At 36.8% G+C, this 21,437-nt stretch overlaps 1 protein-coding gene across 2 annotated transcripts in view; it reads left to right on the plus strand.

Moving 5' to 3' along the window:
* B4GALT5 (beta-1,4-galactosyltransferase 5) overlaps window positions 1-21,437 on the plus strand; it is a 68,034-nt gene that overhangs the window by 12,420 nt on the left and 34,177 nt on the right. For both annotated transcript variants that reach the window (XM_081322860.1, XM_081322859.1), the window contains exons 2-4: window positions 14,671-14,805; window positions 20,041-20,154; window positions 21,297-21,421. In XM_081322860.1, the coding sequence (XP_081178986.1) occupies window positions 14,671-14,805; window positions 20,041-20,154; window positions 21,297-21,421 (374 nt within the window). The remainder of the gene's footprint in view (window positions 1-14,670; window positions 14,806-20,040; window positions 20,155-21,296; window positions 21,422-21,437) is intronic.

The raw sequence follows: 21,437 nt of genomic DNA on the forward strand, positions 1-21,437 counted from the left end.
CGCGGAGGAACGGAGACCTGCCGACGTTTGGGGAGGTTTGGGGAGGTGCGCGCGCACCTCCCCAAACCTCCCCAAACTTCGGCAGGTCTCCGGACGGCGGCGGCTTGGGAGAGGTGCGCGCGATCCTGGAAGCACCGAAGCCTCGGCCGCGCGCAAGTCCTCGGTAAGCTCCGGGCGGTCACTTGCTTCGCGTCTCCTGAGGGAAGGGGGCGACTGGAGCGGGCGTGTTTCCTCGCCTGCTGGGCGCCGCGATTTGCCTGGGGAACGCGCGGGCCCCGAATGGCAGCGTGGAGCGAGGAAGCGGACAGCCAGGGCTTCCCCGAGAGCCGCGGCCACACAGGGTATTCCTGTGTATTCAGGCTTGCAAAATGGCGGATCGAGCCTCTGCCGGCGGCGGAGGCTTGCAGAATGGCGGATCGGCTTATACTCGAGTCAATAACTTTTTCCAGTTTTTGGGGGTGAAATTGGGGGTCTCGGCTTATACTCGAGTCGGCTTATACTCAAGTATATACGGTACTTTAAAAGATTCAAACAGAAGCATAGTTTCAGAAAAAGTGAACCAAGTAGGTCAAGTAAGTGGAAACTAGGTCTTTGGAAGAAAAGTTTAGTGTTTAATCTTAAAAAAAGATAACAGAGAGGGGATAGGATAGAAGTGTTCATGTATTTGAAAAATAATCCATAGAAGAGAAAGTGAAAACCAGAATCCTTCCAGAATTATTGGAATTAAGTTATAGCAAAGTAGATTCTGCTTTTAGGTCAGAAAAGTTCTTAACAGTTATTTAGAGAGATGATGGACTCCCCTTGAAGGGTTAGTTATCCATCAGAAATATTCTAATTTGGATTCCTATAGCTGAGGTTTAGATCTTAATGGCTCTTTCCAACTTGTGATTCTATGGAACACTGTTTCATCAAATATTAATATTTTCAGTATTATGTATCTACTACAGTAGTGTATAATTTACTACTGTAGATACTGTAGTAGTATCTACTACAGTAGTATCTATAATAGTTTACAGTCATTTTTTCCACAAACCTCTTCTGATGCATTTAATGACCTACCAACAGTCACAGGTTTCTTAGGACACCTCTGTTTTTCCAAGGATGCTCCCACTGCAAACCCCAAACATGCTCTGAGCAGCAGTTCAAACACCATTTATACTCCCCCAGTCCAACCCCATCCAACTCCTGTTCCCATGGGGCTCATCTGAGTATGCTCATTTAATGGCTGTTTCATTAATAAAGGATTGATCTTCCTGAAGTTGCTAGGATGCATGATCTTTTGCACTCAGCCAAGGGCCAGGACAGTAGTAAAAAGAATAACCACCTTAGCTAACTACCTCCTAGATACAATCTAGATTGAATATTCCATTGGTAACTTAAGAACTCCTTATTTGCTTAAGCACCAGATTGGAATGGATATGATTTATTTATGAATGGGCCATTTGGAAAGTTTTTAAGACATGCAACGTGAGGCACCATATATTCTTCCTGATGCTATTTTGTGTATAAATTATAAACCAATGTTACTAGTTGGGGAGGTGGAGTTGAAGGAGTGTTTTATCTTTTTTCAGAGTTTTCTGTAAAGTGTTAAGTACAGTCAATGTTTCGGCGTGTGTTGTTTAATTTTGTTGGGATAGAAAAGAGAGAAATATGGTATATTTCAAGAAATTAAAAGACGCTCCTCGGGAGGAAAGCCATGGCAAATCTAGACAGCACACTAAAAAGCAGAGACATCACCCTGTCAACAAAGGTGCGTATAGTCAAGGCTATGGTCTTCCCAGTTGCAATGTATGGCAGTGAAAGTTGGACCATAAAAAAGGCTGAGCGCCAAAGAATTGAGGCTTTTGAACTCTGGTGCTGGAGAAGACTCCTGCGAGTCCCTTGGACTGCAAGGCGATCAAACCAGTCAGTCCTAGAGGAGATCAACCCTGACTGCTCTTTAGAAGGCCAGATCCTGAAGCTAAAACTCAAATACTTTGGCCACCTAATGAGAAGGAAGGACTCACTGGAGAAGAGCCTAATGCTGGGAAAGATTGAGGGCAATAGAAGAAGGGGACGACAGAGAATGAGGTGGCTGGATGGAGTTACTGAAGCAGTAGGCGTGAGCTTAAATGGACTCCAGAAGATGGTAGAAGGACAGGAAAGCCTGGAGGAACGTTGTCCATAGGGTCGCGATGGGTCGGACACGACTTCGCAACTAACAACATGGTATATGTACATTGTATTCCCATATCTTGGACTCAATGCATTTTGATGGACATCTTCAGAAATATCACGTCCTTGCCAATAGCAGGGATTTTTTTTACACATGGCATGATTGACTAAAGTTGATGACTTATTTACTCCCCACTGCAGAAAGCTCCAAACCATAGGAGGTCAGAGATACTTAGTTCCCATCAACTATAAAATCTCTTGCTGAAAAATCCCTACTTTACCATGTTCTGTAAAAGTTTCAGTTGATGCAGTTGAACTGCCATTGTCCATCATTCAAAAATATGTTTTTATTCTGTTCATTATATTTCAATCCATGAGGTGATGCAAGTCAGTTTGTATGAATTTTCTTGTTTTTGTCAGTTTTAACAGTGCTGATATATTTATATAATGTACTTTTCTTTTACCTATGATCGCTAATAAAGTATCTAGAAATAAAAGGGGATTTTTGTCATGTTTTCTCTATGGTAGACATTAACAGACATACCAGGGTTGTGATAACTTTCATTTTCTCCAGTATGATTTGGATGTTAGTTTGTATTTAGTTTTTTTGACCAAATACATTAATTGTACTTGGAGCAAATGCTGATTTAATTTTCAGCTATTGTCTCTGTTGGTTAGGATAGCAGCCTGAGTCGAGCTAGAAAGAATAAGACTGCATAGGTCATCTTCAAACTCATGAAAACATTCTGGCTGATAATTTGTGACTACTTGTTTGCAAGAGAGATATATTAACTAGTTTATGGCCAGAAAGCTTTGCAGGATGAAGTTCTGCTTGGGAATGCAAGCAACAAATTTAGTATTGGTATGCAGCATTTTTATTCATTAATTTAAATCTTAGATTCAATGGCATAACAATTTTACCTATCTTATCAATAATTCATCAGTGATTCTGTTGTTGCTGTTTGATAAAAACTACTTCATACTTCTCTGTTCATACTTTCCCAGCCAATGTATCTCTAGAGATGTGAACATTTTTACTAGCATACTCCCCAGAGCAATTAAAGGCATTCCCAATGGGACTCTTCTCCAGAAAAGAGAAACCGCAATTCATCAGCTTTAAGAATAACACACTTAGCAGTAGATGAAAATAATAATACTGCTGATTTGTGTAGCAAATTGAAGTTCATCTAGACAAAGATGCAAAATAATGTTTCTCAATTTGTCCTGAATGAAAATTAACGTTACTAAAAGTATAGAAAAATCCCGTCTCACTTGACTATTTTGACATGAATTTTCATATTTCTTGGAAAGATTAAACTTTCAGAGTTTACCTTGGCTATCATGCACAATTTTCCATGTACCTTTGAGAAATATATATTTTATGGAAAAAATGGTTGTTGAAATGCATAAACAATATCCTCTCCCCATTGATTTCATCTGCTCCTTTCATTCTGTGTATAAATCAGAATCCCATTATTTAGTAGTAAAAACAGTTGTGGTTCATGTTACCAGAAATTTAGAAAACTATCAAATACAAAAATTTAAGCAATAAGCAGAAGAAAATGATCAATTAGTATATTGAGACCACCTGTCAAAACCCATTCCTTTTTTATTTCATTTCATTTCATTTCTATTTCATCCCACCTTTCCTGGGTTTTGCCATGCTTCCAAGGGGGAGCAGGGATGTGCCTGCAGGGCTATTGCTTTCACTTCCTCCTTTTGCTACAATGTAATCCTTTATTTTGTTTATTGGGTCTGTCTCCTGCATTATCTCTCTCTCTGAACTCTTATCTTTTAAACTGTCAGTTAAGAACAAAGGAGGGAATAAGGCATGTAACCTCAAATGCCTGGTTTATGTCTACGCTCCCAGAGAAAGGTGTGAAGAAGCCACCGATCCTCTCTGCGTGAGCTGGAGATGGGCCGATGTTATCTCGTTGGTTTCCACAATGGACTTAACACCTGGGGATTGGCTATCCCACATCGCTCGGTCGATCTTTGGGGTGGGGTCCTGCTTGGAGGCACTATAATCTACTGCGTTGCATGGGAAAATCTCAGATCCTGTCTATTAAGCCTGCTATCACCTACTCTTAATAAAAGTTCCTGCTTGGAAGAAACTGTTTCCAAGAGTTCTGCTTTAAGATGTGGGCTTGAAGTGGGTCCTGACACCACCCTTGAAACCCAATTTAAATGATTTTAACAAGCTTTTCACACAATGGTAGAACATGGCCAAAACGCTTACTGTATTAGATATACCTAATTACAAATTGCAGTGCAAATGGCATTTTAGTTCAAGCCAGGTGTGTCTACTTTCAAAATGAATTGTTTCATTCTGGAAGTGATTTCAGCTTGAAGTAGCTTTGTTTTTATTTTGAGGCAGATGTTTTGATTTCTGGGATAGATCTCAGTTGAATATATTTCAATTATATTTCTTGAATTGTTAGAATAATGTTTTGAAATTGTAATCATCTGCCTTGAATTAGAAACCCAAGTGTTTAAAGCTCAAAATGTTTTGCACCTCCCTACAAGGTATGGATTTCTCATTATCTAAAATAAATAGCATTAAGAATAATTTCCTCCAGAAAAAGTAGAGGCATGTTATGTCAGTCTTTGTTCAGAGCTGCTTTTGCATTCTATGCTATATCTTAATATTGTTAATATTGTAAGCTTAAAATGCAAAACCATATTGCTTTGGTTTCTTGACATTTAGGATACTGTTCCTATTCATAGGATGTGCTAATGCGAATCATAGTGGGAGTTAGTCCTTATTGAGTTTTACTACAGGAAGATTGAAAAAACAAAAGCATGCTTAAATTGTCCTTTGTTTCCTATTGGAATTCCAGAAAATATTTTTTTTCAAAGCATGTTTAAAAAATTGTACTGCAGTTTTTTTCTGTTGGCTATATACAAAGTTTGTGCAATATTTTTATGGTATTAGGCTAAAAGCCATGAGGGTAAGGGACATGTTTTGAGCTCTCATTTTCCTTGTAGCATAACAGTTTTCCTCCTTGCATACGCTTGACATACCTTGCTTTCTTCATTTAGTCTATTCCTGATGCTTTAGTTTGTTTATGTTAGAGAACAGAATATTATTTGTACTAGGAAAGAATAAAACTAGTGCATCAGATGGAACCAGTTCTAATTATGATTGTTAAAATTTAATTTAATTTAATTTATTAATATTTGTATACCGCCCTTCTCCCGAAGGACTCAGGGCGGTGTACAGGGCAAGAATAAAACACACAGCTACAAAAATTAAAAAGTAATTAAATACATGCCCAACAATAAATACATTAATAAAACCCCAATAAAGTGATAGTAAAAACCCCACCAATCCCCCCTCAGGCCAGGCCGGCTTGTTCGAACAGGTATGTTTTCAGATCGCGGCGAAAGGAGCGAAGATCGGGCGCCGTCCGGAGCTCAACCGGTAACTGGTTCCATAGCTCCGGAGCGCCCACAGAGAAAGACCTCCCCCTGGGGGCCACCAATCTACATTCTCTGACCGGTGGCACCCTGAGGAGGCCCTCTCTGTGGGAACGCACAGGGCGGAGGGAAGTTGACGCCGGCAGCAGGTGTTCTCTGAGGTACTCCGGACCCCTGCCATGTAGGGCTTTAAACACCATGACTAGTACCTTGAATCTCACCCGGAAGACAACTGGCAACCAATGCAGCTCACGGAGCAGAGGTGTAACATGGGAGTATCGGGAAACTCCCAACACAACTCTCGCGGCTGCATTCTGTGCCAGTTGGAGCTTCCGGGTGGTCCTCAAGGGCAGCCCCATGTAGAGAGCGTTGCAGTAGTCTAGTCGAGAGGTCACGAGCGCGTGAGTGACTGTGCATAGATCATCCCGGCTTAGATAGGGCCGCAACTGGCGCACCAGGCGAACCTGGGCGAAAGCCCCCCTAGTCACAGCTCCTATGTGGTCTTCCAGAGTGAGCCGTGAATCCAGGAGGACTCCCAAGTTGCGAGCCCTATCTACGGGGGGTAATAAAATAAGGACTACCTGTATGTTGATGTATCATTTCAAGGAGTGTTTGAACTTTCTGCATTGTGACAAAAGTATTTGGGGGGTATTTTTGAAATTTTCTGTTGCTAGCATAGCAGGGAACCCAAAAGCAGTCTAAAATGCCAAATACCCACCAAAAAAGAACATTGTGTTCATAAAGTAAATATGAATAAACTTCTTTATGCTATGCATATGGTATCTTGCCTCCATTCCATGAACAGGAAAATGTGACTTGGGTAAAAGTGAAGTGGAAATAGTTTTGATTGTCAAGGTAATAAAATTATATTTCAATCATAGTTGAAGAATAAACCATTAAAAAGGATATGGGCATAATACCTGCAAGAAGAAAAGTCCAAAGCCAGTAACATACAGAATGATAGGAGAAATAATCATTTTTTTAGAAATATTTATTGTATAGTTTTTTCTTCTGTATTTCGTGCTTTTAATGCATCAAACAAAAATGTGAAGTGCTACCTAAATCTGAAATGGCAATTAAATAAAAAAGGATGAAAACTTCCTTAGGCAAAGGCCTGCCTTCTTCTCTATCCAAAGCTTTATTTTTCATTGTTTTCAAGCTCATTGGCTTGCTGCCAAAGTTTACATTACTAGTATATGGTCCTCCCTTCCCCAGCCTCTCTGTGGTTGCTGAATCAGAGATTATAATTCTAACAGCAACCTCTAAAGTTATAGGAAGCAGTAAAACACTCGAGCAGAACAATATTTTAGTGCTGTTGTCTATTATGCATGTTTGCTCAGTAGGAAAGTCCTTGTTTATTCCTATGTAAGTTAGCCCCTCAAAATTCTTATTTTTCCTCTGATAGTTAATTACATGGTGTCTGATTTTAAGCCTATCTGCAGAGTGTACCTTACTTTAGAAATCTTTTGATTATATTTCTGCAATATATCATAACAAAGTTTAATATTTCAAGCTTTTAACAAAGACTTGACGAGGGAATGGTTTTGCTTGGTTATAAAGTATTGGCTACATGATCCCACCTAGGAAGAACATTGTACCAAAAAAAACCCACCACAAGGTCCTTTACCCAAACACTACCACCTGTTTATACTCAATTTGTGGGGGATATTATTTTGAAATGCTTACAGAGGTGAAACTATGAATAGGCATACACAAGTAGGAATTTTTAGATGCCATTAATTGTCAAGGAACAGATTATTTAATAACATAAAAATAGCTTGATTTTAGATTAACATTGGTTTAAATTTATGATGGCCTCACAAAGTGACTTAAGACCCATCCTCAAAAGTCATGACTGTTGCACCACCTCTGCAGCTACAAGATCACAATTGGGCACTTGACAATTTGCCCTCATTTACAACAGTTGCAGTATTTTACAGTCATGTGATCACAATTTGTGACCTTCCCAGCTAACTTCTGGCAAGCAAAATCAATTGAGGAAGCCAAATTCAATTAACAACGATGTGATTTCCTTAATTACAGTGATTCCCTTAACAACTGTGGTAATAGGTCATAAAATCATAGGTCATGTGAGAACTCAGTGACTGAAATTCCAGGGTCAATTGTGGTTCTAAGTCAAAACTACCTGTAATCTGCTGGGCAGGTCAGCCAAGACCTTGGTTGTAGCTTAGAACAGGCAGGTAGTGATCTTTAGCAAGTTTGAGAGTTCTGGGAGCCTGGGGAAAATTTCACCGTTTGGACCCTTCATAAGAACAGTGTTTTTGCCCATTTCGTCTCTAAACTACTTTAGAAAGCTGCTTTCTAGATATTAAGAACCATCCAGAAGACAGGGCAATCTATCTGAGATTCAAAAAGTTTAGAAAATAAAAACTTTAATTTTTGGAAGACAGCAAAAGGGGAACTAGAAAGTTGACTTTAGAAAGTAAACGGGATAGATCAAATCTGGACATTTTACAGCCCTTGGGCAACGTCTACCCCACGAGTGGTCTCAGTCTGGCCCACAATGACAGGGTTGGGGCGCTGGGCAGTGGCCCTCCGTAACAGTCTCAGTTTCTCATGTGGCTGCTTGGAAAAATTAATTGCACACCCGTGGGATGGATGAACGTGAAAGAATATTTTCTGTGGGATGTTTAAAATTTTATAAAATCATATATGAAGATTTTGAAATTAACTGTAAGAAATCCTCCTATGGGAAAGTTTTGCTAATTGGAAAATAAATAGATGATGAGGTTTGAAGGTTTGCTAGAGGGAACCAGAGAGAAGTAAGCATTACAATTAAAGGAGAAGACTCATTAATACAATGGAGTAATATCTGATTATAGAAGAAATTAAGGCTGCTGGGAACAGTGTATGCTATAATTGCTTACAAGATTGTCTATTACTATTACAGAGAATATAGGAGAAAAACAGATTTTATTGAATAAAATAGACGGGCTGATTTGAATGTGGATTTGGATTTTTTTAAAAAAATAAGCTAGATTATAAAAATGATATGGAAAAAGATGTCAGTGGATTTTTAAATGAAAGCTTAGTTTTAATTAAAGGTGGTGTATAAATAATAAATCAGAAGCATAACTTGGGAACCCTTCTTAGATTTGAGGTAGTACAATACAAAGACAGCTTGTTAATACCCTTGGTGGAGCTGGGATGGGAATGTTGCATCCATCCTCATGCTCAGATCAGGGAGCACAAGGATGGATGCAACATCCCCATCCCAGCTCCACCAAGGGTATTAACAAGCTGTCTTTGTATTGTATTACCTCAAATCTAAGAAGGCTTCCCAAGTTAGGCTTCTAATTTACATTTACATGAAACCCCTAGATTAGGCTATCTGTCAGATCTGGTCTCTTTCAGTATGCTAATGATATCCAATTGTACATTTCAATCCCAGGCTAAACAGGTGCACTGTCAATGTGGTAACCCAGTGTCTGTAGGCTGTTTGGGGAAGGACAAATTCAGACTCATTTCTCACAAGTCTGAGTAGTTGTGGCTGCTTGGGCCTGCTGGGTCTTGGATGTTTTCACCTTTGGTTTTGGATGGGGTTGTTCTTATCCATTGAAGACTTTGGTGCAATTAGGGGGGGGGGTTTCCTCCTGGACTTGCAGTTATTGCTCATAGAGGGTGTCACTGCACGTTTTTTGTTTTTTTTTTGTTTGTCAGAAAAGTTCATTTCTAACTGTACATTTCCCCTGCTCTCTGCACCTGTTGTGATAACTTATCTGGTAACCATAGTGAATCTCATATGACCAGTTATGTTATGGTTTCAGTCTGTTTAGTGTGCATGTCTAAAAAAAGTTCTCACAGTTATTTCTTTATTGTCTTTTACTTTGCTGTTACTGTCTGTTACGTTAGGATGTAGTCAGCTAGCTCTCTTTATAATATATATTTAGTTTTTATATTTTTGTAATTAAAAGGTATTTAGTAAGATTATGCGTGTTTTTTATTACCTCCCTTCATGCACATCATGCATTCTCTGAAGCACGGTCCTTCGCCCTCTACTAAGGTGATTTTTACCTTAACAGAGGGGATGGCAGCTACAGCCAAGAGGGCCTTTGCACAAGTCTACTTTGGACTCCAATTGCACCCTTTCTTCAACCAAGTGGTCTCCATGTCCTAGTTGCCTCACAATTGAACTATTGAAATGTGCTCTGTATGGGACTGCCCTTGCACACCACCTGGAAGCTACATTTGTTTCAAAATGCAGTGGCATGCTTCTTGTTATGCCCATATGTCGTCATTGTTTCATAAAGCTGCACTGATTATATTGGATGAATTGCTTCTTGGCACAGGGCTTAATTGTTTGAAGGACTACCATTTTCAGTTATTTCTACCTATCTGCTTCAATCCAGCAGAGTGTGTACACTCTGGATCCTTTCAATTAAATGTTGTCATATTGCAAGACTGAGGAAATATGTCTTCTCTGTTATGGCTCCTGCCCTCTGGAGATGCATGTAGCTGATTTACTTCAAATGTTCTTGAAGTCTTAGCTTTGTTCTCATATCTGGGGTAAGGATTTTAAGGAACCCCTGACAATTATTTGTGTGGGGATGTTGTGAGGAGAGTGTTATTAATGTGGTTTTGTCCAAAAAGTCATGTTCCTTTTCAATTATGTATTCTTTTAAATATTGTAAGCCACCAAGAGTCTTTTTAGGGTTGGGCTGCCTCAAAACCCAATAAATGAATAAATGTAACACCAAAACCACAATTCACTCCAATTTAAAATCAATATTAGGTTTAGTCTTTTATCTGCATTATTAAATGCCCATGGTATTGCTAAGCAAATAATACAATTATTTTAGCATCTTTCTGCTTTTCATGCTGATTTTCATTACTGGTTAGCAAACTGCTTTTGTAATTAAAAGTTTTTGGAGAACCTATGTTTTGTCAGTTCACAAAACATTACATGTACCCTCTATTTCAGGGTATTCAAAATATCAACTTGATAGCATTATCAGCTTATCTTTTTAGAATTTTTTATTACATCAAATATATAATTAAATAATTCAGCCAACATAGAAGCCAAGTATCTGATAATAAGGTGGAAACTGGTGCTATCATTCCATTGATGCAACAACTTTTCATCCACCAGATGGTTGGGAGAATGAAATAGTGAAGGTGATTTTTTTCTTCTCTGACATTCCTCTTCTAATTAGTGTGAGAGTGCTGCTCTGTACTTTTTTCTCAAATATCTATTCAAGCATTACTGAAATAGGTAAGAATGTTGCAGATTTTTCTGATAGTTGCCATTTTAGCATTATTCTAGCCATTTCTAGGAAACTATTTTTTTAGTTTGAAAATCTGAAATAAGTACTGGTTCACATGTATGGTTTTAAACAAAATCCTGAATGAGTTTTTAACATACCAACATTATACCGGCGGAATTAATTCCACCAACTAGAGAGTTAATGGACATAGTTTAAGTGGATTGTGCTGCACATATAATCCAAAAATGAGTTCACTGGTTTGCTTGAAAAAAATCTATATTCTGAAAAATAATTAGATATTCAAAACCAAGGAAGCTTGCTTTGTGCATGTTCATCCTTTACAGAAGTACAGAAGTTAGTGTTTGCCTTTTCCCCATAAGATCTTCCTCCAATTTGCCAAAGTAGTAACTTTTATTTTTTCCTCTCCAATTTTAATCATAATTGTATAAACAAGAATAAGAACTTCACCCAATTTTGTATGCAAGAGATTTTCATTTTTTAAATGGCTTCTAGGTAAAATGGTTTTGAAGCTGAGAAGAGCTTTGTAAGAGAGTGGATGTTTGCCTCTTAAGAATAACCCATTAACTATGCATACAGATTTGAGATGCCTCAAATACCTATTTGAATAGTAGTAATCCAAAATAAGTAGAGACAGTATTTTGCCTATTACCAGATGAGCATCCAGGCAGATAAGGATGGCCAAATCACTTTCTTATTGTTGGGTACTTACCGTCTCTATATTTAGGGTTTTAGAACAGATGGACTCAAATATATATTTGTGTATGGCTGAAAGTTTATATCTGTAAGAAAAGTATGCTGTTACAGGTTCTAATGTTAGAAGGATTTTAACTGACCTAGAATCATTTTAAAATGAAAATTACATATTGGATCTGACAGATTGTTACATAGAAAGTCATGTTGGTACCTATTCAGAGATTTTTTTTTACTGGAAAGAGACAGGCAGTCTTCCAGTCTGAAAGGCCAGGTGCAGATTTGCCACATTTGCTGAAATCTTGCAGATTTTATTTGGTGATACCTTGGCGACAGTAGCTCACAAAAATGTTTCTGAGAATTTATTGTGTTCTGCTGTTCTTAAAAAAAAGAATAACAAAATCAAAGGATTTTTTAAAATTTAAGAGTCTTGCAAGGGGCGGTGGGGTTTGTCTTTGATAATGCTCAGATACTTGGTGTTCTTGATAGTTTTTAGGCCAGTGTGTTGTATTTTTTGTTATTTACAGAACAGCCTTTCAACATGTATCTGAAGTAGATTAAAGCAGAAGAAACCATCATCAAGTGTTCAGACATAATATATGAAATGTGTATTTTCCGATTCAGGTTTTATCTAGGTTTTATTTAGTTAAACAGCCTTAATAGAAATGGCATATCTCTAATTATTACCCTCTGAATATCATGTCTCAGTGTGATAAATTTATTTTATTGAATTGTAACTTTTTAAATAGTTGGCAGTTTAGAAGTGAATGAGAGCTAGATTGAATTAAAATGTTTATATAATTTTGTGCAGAACAATATAGGAAGATAACGATACTGTTTTGCTAGTGGCTTCAGGCTTCTTAATGTCTGGATTTGAAATCTTTTTAAATCCCTTTTTGTGAAGTAAGAAAAGAACATAACCATAAGCATTCAGTTAGGGGGATCCTTTTAATTTTGATACTTCTATGGCTTTTTCAAGTTGTCACATATACATTAGAGCAGAAAGTGTTTAAACCTAGTTTTAATGTTTAGAAATGCCCAACAAACAGTAATAGCTGAAGACTGAGAGCAGAATAAATACATTACAAAGTTTGATGATGATGATGATAATGATGATACCCATTCAATCATGTCTGACTCTTCACGATTCTATGGACCAGGTCTCTCCACATCTTCAGACCTTGCACTACTTCTTTGAGTTTTTCTATGATCTGACTTGTGTCAGCTTAATAGTGTCTGTCCAGCCACCGTGTTCTTTGACGGCCTGGTTTCCTTTTTTTTTAACCACTAACTCTTCCAAACATAATGGCTTTTTCCAGTGAATTTCCCTGCATGACATGGCCAAAGTAAGTCAGACTCACGTTTCGTGATTTTGTCTTCTCGTGACATGTCCGGTGTTATGCGCTCAAGTACTTGCTTGTTAGTCACCTTTGCTGTCCAAGGAACAAAATTATATAATGAATGTTATTGTATAAATTATAGACCTATAAATTGTCTTGTGAACACACGTTCATTTCTCTTGTGAAAAGAAATGAAACATCTTTGTTAAATTGCCACAGAGCCTGTATTGAAGGGCTGCCCTAGGAAAGGGGTGGGGGATCCATCTGGCATTGATTTATGAGGACATCTTTTATGATGGATGGCTTGTTCATAATCCTGTTTTTTTAAGTCAAGAAAACTGGAAGACTCTTTTAAAAAGAGCAGGTAGAAACAATGTCCATGTTTGTAATGTGAGCTAGATTACAGTTTTGAGTTTCTAATTATAATATTTAAAGTAACCTTTTGCTGACCTGCCAAAGCTCAAAACACCACAGGGTTCTCTGTAGCCATGGATCTCTTGCATAGAATTGTCCTTTTGTTTTGCTTAATGTAGTTACTGTTTACATAATGTCAGTGTAAGAATTGCAATATTTAGTTTTTTTTCTGAGTTGGGTTTTCTTTTTTTTTTAGAAAATGTAATTGAATATAAGAGCAGTAGTTCAAATAGCCCAACTTTAGTTCTGTCTGTACAAATAAGGTGATAAATATTAAGGTTTAGAGCTTCCTGATACCAGCATATGTCAGTCTTTATTGCCAAGCATAACAAGCTCCTGACATGCATCAGGTTGTTGAACCAAATAGCTGAGTTCAGTTTCCTGTATTCTTCCTTCTCTGTGCTCTGACTTCTTTTCAGTATTTTGATCTTCTTCAAGTTCTTTCTCTAGCCCTCTGTTAATATTTTTACAATCTTATCCTCTTTTATGCTCAATAATCATTTCCTAGAACTTCAATAATAATTTTCCAGAAAGTGTTCTAACTTCAAAATATGCATCTTTCAAGGTCACAATGCTTCTTTATAATTTAAGTGCGTAATATTTCTAGAAAGATTTAAACAGTGTGCAGTTTGAGTTCAAAAGAGTTTAAAACTTAACATACTTACTGCATGTTCATAATTACCAAGTTAATACTAATGTGTTTGTGCTAATAGCCCACCCTCCCCAAATGTGATTGCTTTTACATTTGCTGTTGCACTTTTTAAATATATCCAAACTGGAAGTTGGTAAAAAGATTGTCTTTGTAAAATTTTGATTAGCTTATTAAAATAAAAGTTATGGTCTCTTTGGATTTCAGAAGTAATAAATGGAAATTTTAAGGTAGAGAATTGAAGCAGCAATATCAGTTGTATTAAGTAGGGAATGAATGAACTTCATATGCAAAAGGGTTACTATTTTTGTTTAAAAATAATTTGTACTCTTACATTCATAAGAACTTACCAGCTGTAATGGTTGGGATGCTTGATCATGATTAGGATAGCTTAAGTTAAAGTCACTTTAATAAATTTAGATTAATTAGTGCACATCAGCTCAAACTATATCACAGGTTTGGATTATAAGATTAAATAAACAGGAGGAGAAAAGATGGGATCTAAATATAACAAAATAATGTGTTTGTTTCTTAATATTCTTTTGTTCTGGGATGATTTGGAATATATAATACAATTTCTACAATTGTATTACTGGAACATATTTACTAGAAATATTTTAAATTTATTTTAAATTATTTAAATTGCATGATAACTTTCTAAAATATTGGTAAAAAAGAAGAGTGGTTTCTGAAATACTTCAGAATTCATTCCCTTTTTCAGAAGGCTATAACTAGTCTTATCTTTGTTTTCTTGCAGTGAACACCTACCTCTTCATGGTGCAAGCCCAAGGTATCATGATACGTGAAAATATGAGAACAATAGGAGCCCAGGTTTATGAACAGGTGGTCCGCAGTGCCTATGCCAAGAGGAACAGCACTGGAAATGACTCTGGTATGTTTGGTGAGAATTGGGGTAAATAAGGACTTGAGGGCCTTTCGGAATATCAAAAGGGAGGTAGGTAATTAAATTTGGAGGAAAGTTTGTTCATTAAGCTAGGTGCCATGGCAGAGAAGGCAAATCTCCTGGGAACTATCAAATGCAGTTCTCCAGCTGGTGGAATCCGCAACATGACCTTGCTGCCAGGACTAATGGAACAGGCTGCTATAACTGGGGAGAGGCAGTCCGTCATATATCCCACTCCCATGTCATGAAGGGATTTAAAAGTTATTTCGACAGCTTGAATTGGATCTGAAGCAAACTGTCAGCCAGTGCAGATTACAGAGCAGAGATGTAACATGCTCTGCTCGAGAATGCACATAATTGCCCGCATGACTGGATTCTGAATTAGCTGAAGCTTCTGGATACTCTTCAAGGGCAATCCAATGCAGAGCGCATTGCAGTAGTCCAATCTGGAAATGACTAGGCATGAGTGACTGTAAACAAGGCATGCCAGTTCAGGAGCATGTGCAATTTGTGCACAAGACAAAGCTGTACAAAGCTCTTCCTAAACGGGAATATCACCTGCTCATCAAGCAGGTATCGTGAGTCAAGGAGCACCCCAGGTTTGTGCCCTGAGTCTGGGGCAATGCAACCCCATTCACCAGCAAAGATGATTTAGTGAAACCAGTGGGCCCCCAAATCCAAAGCACTCAGTCCTGCCAGTGTCAGCTGAAGCCTGTTGTTCCTCGTCCAGACCCTTGCAGCCTCCAGGCATAAGGATAAAACACTCATACCATCATCTTATTCACTAAAGATGGAGATATATATTTGAGCATGTCAGAATGCTGATGATACCTCATCCTATGGCAACAAATGAGTTCGCACAGGGATCTCATGTAGATGATAAGAAGGAAAGGAAAAACACCGATTCCTGAGATTGGTGATTGGTCCACCTCAATCATCACTAAGTGGTGGTAGAATTGGTTGTAAAGGACCAAACAACACAGCACCATACTGCCCTTTTCCAATCCTCTCAGCGGATCCAGAAGGATATCATGGTCAGTGGTATTGAAAACCACTGAGAGGTTCAGTATGGCAAGGATGGATGCACTACCCCCATCCTGTCCATGCCAGAGGTCATGCAAAAGCACAACCAATGTCATTTCTGTCCTGTAGGTTCTGAATTCTGACTGATAAGGATTCCGACACATAGCCAAATGTCTTTGAAAATTGCTTTTTCAGTGCAACTGAAAAAACAAAGTGGAAGACACAATTTCTTCGAAAATTAACATTGGCTTCATTATTCTTCAGCTATTTAATAAGAACAGCAAAACTCCTGGTTTGTTCAGTGTTTTCTCGCTTTTCAACTGGCTTAGATGGTGTGACTGAGGTCCCTGGCGCAAAAAGAAGGAAATTTTCTGTTGCAGTAACCAATGTTACTATCAATGTAGATGTTTTTATTTAGCACAACCAACTTCTGTATCTTGCTCCAGCCTTTAGTTACGTGGGTGGATCATAATCATAATCCGATTATTCGGGCAGCCATATAAAATAATATAATTAAATAGTTGTGGCTTTTAAAAAGAGTGCTTTGTTTTAATTTTTGAATTTTATTTTTAACACCATTCAAACTAAGATTTTACTTCTAACCCACCCAATAGCCAAATTCTCTGGGTGAATTACATAGATGATAACATAAAAAAAGAGAGAGAAAGAAACAGGAAAAGAGTACTATATAGGAAATATATAAAACACATAAAAACTACTGTTCCAGCACGAAGCAAGAACTTTAAAATAAAACTGAAGATTAAAATGTAAAAAATATCTGGTTATACTTGTAATGCTATTATTAAAAAGAGCCTTGGTGGAGCAGTGGGCTAATGCCTTCTTAAGTAATACCAGCTGCTTGCAATTATTGCAGGTTCGCATCCCACCAGGCTCAAGGTTGACTCAGCCTTCCATCCTTCCGAGGTAGGTAAAATGAGGACCCAGATTGTTGGGGGCAATTAAGCTGACTTTGTAATAATGCCGCTTGGGGGGGGCGAAAGCCCTAATAATAAGCAGGCATATACATAGAATGAAGGCTATTGCTAAGCACATTTGATTTGTGCTTAGATTGTAAGCCGCCCTGAGTCTTCGGAGAAGGGCGGGATATAAATGGGATTAAAATAAAAAAATAAATAAAAAAATAATGATTTGACTGGAGAGAATGATGCATTAGAGAAAGTTAAAATATCTTGTTAGAGGTTCATTTGTACTGCAGGGCAGTTCTCTACTCTTGTTTCCTGCTCTAGCTTAATTCTTAAATATAAAATGTTATATGTCAAAATAATTTATGCTTGGTTGTGGAAATGTTATTAGCTGGGATGTTGTGTTGCACTGATGTCTCTGTCCATGATATTTCACCCTAAAATGAGTAAGCATGTTTTTACAGAAACTGGCCTTTGTGTTGACATGTGTTTCTTGAATTATTATTATTCATAATAAAATGCACTGCTTATTTTCTCTGTACCGTCTCACAATAACATCATTTCATTTCCATATAAAGGAAACTACACCCAGGGAAAAAGAAAATCATTTCTAATTGGTTTGGTTTTTTTGCAAGGATTTGACTTCTGTAGTCATCAAAATACATATAACACTGCCTTTGAAATCTTTTTTTCAGATTTCCCAGCCAATCTTACCTTCTTTGAAAATTTCAGTTGTCTCCATTTCTTAAAACATTTTCCTGATATGGGGGGGGGGGAGAGAAACACTGCAAGGTGATATGCAGCAAAACAACTGCCAAATGTATTGCTAGGATACACCATCCAAATTGTATCTCTCATATGTTTTAACTCCCCTTCATTAATTCCCTTTTTCTATCTGAAATTTAAAAAATGAAAAAAAAAGTTACCTAAAGGGTGCAGTCACAGTTTTTATGAAATAAAAGTTTAAGGTATCTGGAAAGATACCTTAATTTATGTGCTTTTGCTGCTTTTACTGCTGATAATACAATAGTAGCAGCAAAATAATTTTATTCTCCATTCTTTGCTCCCTAATAATTTTACAATACTTTAAAGAATTTTGCAGTTCTTAATTATTTTACTTTTATCTTAGAGCAACTTTGAAATTAATTTAAGGCTCCATAGCAGTTAATTCGCAAAAAAGAAAAAAAAACTTGGTTGGAGATTGAATTTAAGGATCTCCTATGTCAGCAGTGTCAAGTTGCCAGCCCACAGCTGGTTGCATCATGCGGAGGCCGCATCCATCCCAGCTCTGGCAGTGCGAAAAAAGTCACAATACATCACGGCATGTCAGGTGATGTGGCGATTTTGATACCCATGTCCTATGTTTACTCTGGACATCTCATTATATTTAGAGGGCTCTGCTGCCTCTGAACTCATTCGCCAGCCTTCTTTGTTTTTACATGTAATTTTCTCATGAAAATCAACATATTGTCACATGAACATTCACAGGCTCATTCATAAGAAAGCCACGATAATTTCATTAGAAGTGAAATAGTAAAATTTAAAAATAAGCATTCTGAGTAATATGTTTTATATCAAGGAAATTCATGAGTTAAAATTCTAGTTGTCTATGCATTATTCAGATCTGTACAAAGTGTAGCTATCATAAAAATTAAGATAAAAAAACAGAAAAAAGGAATTAGTGGTTTGTTATTGATAAGAATATATATGTTCTTATGATAGTAGCATGTAAGTACAATAACCTTGCTAATATACTAATGGAGTGCCTTGTATTGTCTAATTTCAGTTTCATGTTGGCCTCCGTCATGGTGAAATACGAGCATACTGCTGCAATTATTACACATTCTGATAGTTGAACTCTTTAACACTGTGACCTTGGAAAAAATAGAGGACCATCTAAATTTTGGAGAAAACAAATTAGAATCTTTTTATTTTACTTTAGTCTGCATTTCTTTAAGATTTGGTATGTGAGGTTAGAACAAGAAAAATATTCACCTTCAGTACTAGGAAATATACTTGTCACATAAGGCATTTTAAAAACTGTTATGTAAATAACTGCAGCTAGCTGGAACATTTGTTCACGTTTGTCATAAACAACAACTTAGAGCCAGGCTTTCCCTATGGCTTCCCTGCGTCACTGGAATTCTCTTCTTTCTGAAGTGAAGAGCATTTTATGTTTTGGAAGCAAGTGAAGACCATTCTGTTTTGTTTGGTCTTCAGCTGATAGATTGAAGTTGTTGAAAAGATAAACATCCTGTTAGTTTTGACTTGATACCTGGTACTCATTTTGGTTATTATGTTATTATTTTTATGTTTTACTTGCACAGAGTCTTGCAAAATAATTGGTATATGCCATTGTAAAATGAAATAAGCTAATCATAAATAAAAATGTGGTATAACATATAAATTGAAATGGGCCCAAATTAAATATCCAATCAATGGATATTAGAAATGGGAAATGTTGCTGATCCCGGGGAGCAACCTGTACTCTTAAATCAGTGTTAAGTTCTTAACGGTACACTGTAGCTAATGGAAGAGTGAGTAGATTATTTGAGTTTCATTTGTGTTCATGCATTATAGAGTCTTTTAAAGATGCAATTGGAAACGTCAAGAAACAGTTTTGTTATGTTAGATAATTTTGTCTAGTTCAGAATACTGTACAGTGCCTGTCCAGGATGTTAGATGGAGGTTTTTTTCAGCCCTATTTGGAGGCATCATGGATTAAACTTTAAATTCATTGTGCACGTGGTGTATTAATGAACTTAAAGCTTTTTTTCTTAACAATAATCTGGTTTGAAAGAAGAATGGTTTCTTTATCAAAAGAGATAGGTCAGCTAGTATTTTTATAGCCACTATCAGGTACTTCGCTTGAATTAAGTCTCCATAATTCTATCAGCTTCTGCTTTCAATTTTACATAATAAAAATCCAGATGTTGCTTTCATAGCACTGTTGATGTATAAAATATGAGCACAGCATTGCAAATGGCAAATCCTAAAATAAACATTGGAATTTCCCCAAATGAATAAAATAAGCAGAATGATATATTGATGCAATTATCAGTGTCCTTTACTGGCTTTTAAAGATATTTAATGCACTAATTCTGGAATTTCTTTTCTAGGGAGAAAATTTCATTTCCTAATGATGAAATCATGAAAGTTATTGTCTGTGTTGTATAATACTAAAGATATTAAGAAATAAACCTAATGACTTGGCTAGTAATGGAAAGTAATAAAATAATTTTGAGTAGCAGTCTTTATTTTCTCACTCTTCCATCAGATTATCCTTTTGATTTGAATCACAGTGAAAACTTTCTGCAAACAACAACTTTCCTTCCTGAAGATTTTACCTATTTTCCAAATTATACTTGCCCTGAGAGGCTCCCTTCTATGAGTAAGTTTTGTTACAATTTATATAATCACCCTTTTCCCTTTCCAGTTATATGCTTAACATATATAAAGTCATATTCCAACCAGAAATAAATTGTCTGAAACCTTATTTATTTCAGTATTGCTTCATATATTTTAAATTTTTCTGAATTCAATTTGTACAACTGATTTGTTAATTAAATTTGTACAACTTAGAATTAATTATTCATGTAATAAATAGATTGCTGAACTAAGTTTATATTATAAAGGAAATTGCTGCTTACTTCCTTGAATTGCTTTATATTACATCAAAACTTCATCCAATAGTTTCAGAATGTACAGAAGCAACTTCTTGAAATGCTGGATAAGCCATTAAATTGGTGTCAAGTGAAGAAAGATAACTATCTTGTTTATAGAAAGGGGGCAGGGAATATTGCTTAGCAAAACAGAAACAAAAAGGATATTCCATTAAATATTCCTTGAGTGAAGCATCTCTTCATGGCTTTACATGGTCCAGATATTATTTTGTTTATTAAATAAAATCTTATTTCATTCATGTCCAGATTTTTTCAGTTGTAGGATGGGAGAGAAATAGAGACCTTTTACCACGTTATTTATCATGTATAGATTGATTATCCTAAAATGTTAAGTTCCATCTACTGTTTCTAAATGCTGGTATATCCAATGAAACATTATAAATGCATGTACTTGAAAGATTCATGTTTTATCAGTGTTTGCTGAGTTTCTGTGCTCTAAATTTGGGAATAAGCTTTCTTGGTTGATGAGCGTGATTATATCAGTGAAGGATAATGAGGCCCAGTAAAATTATTTGTCACCTATCATAAGTAGCAATTGCCCTCCAGCAAGTTTGGCAAATCCAGATATTTGTTTTATGTGGAGCTTATGTGCTTCCTTTCTTCATGCTCAGCAGTACAGTAAGAGTGTGATATTGTTATATGTTATGCATCTGGAAGTAATAGCTTCCATTTGTTTATTCTTCCAAACAATCTGTAGTTTTAAATAAATTTATTGGCTTACTACTTTGCTCAGAAAATAATGATTAAAATAGTAAAGGAGGAGTTAATTCTGAAAATTACAATTGATTTGCAAAACATGTTCTTATGGCTGTGCTTGCTATTTCTCATTTTCTGCTATTTACGTACACAGAGGGGCTAACTGATGTAAATATGAGTGAAATCAGTATGGATGAGATCCACCAGTTCTTCTCTCAAGACCCTACTATCAAATTAGGAGGTCATTGGAAGCCTAGTGACTGCTTGCCTCGCTGGAAAGTAAGCTGCAGAAAGG

Source organism: Vipera berus (genome assembly GCF_964194415.1).
Source record: "Vipera berus genome assembly, chromosome: 3".
NCBI lineage: Eukaryota > Metazoa > Chordata > Lepidosauria > Squamata > Viperidae > Vipera > Vipera berus.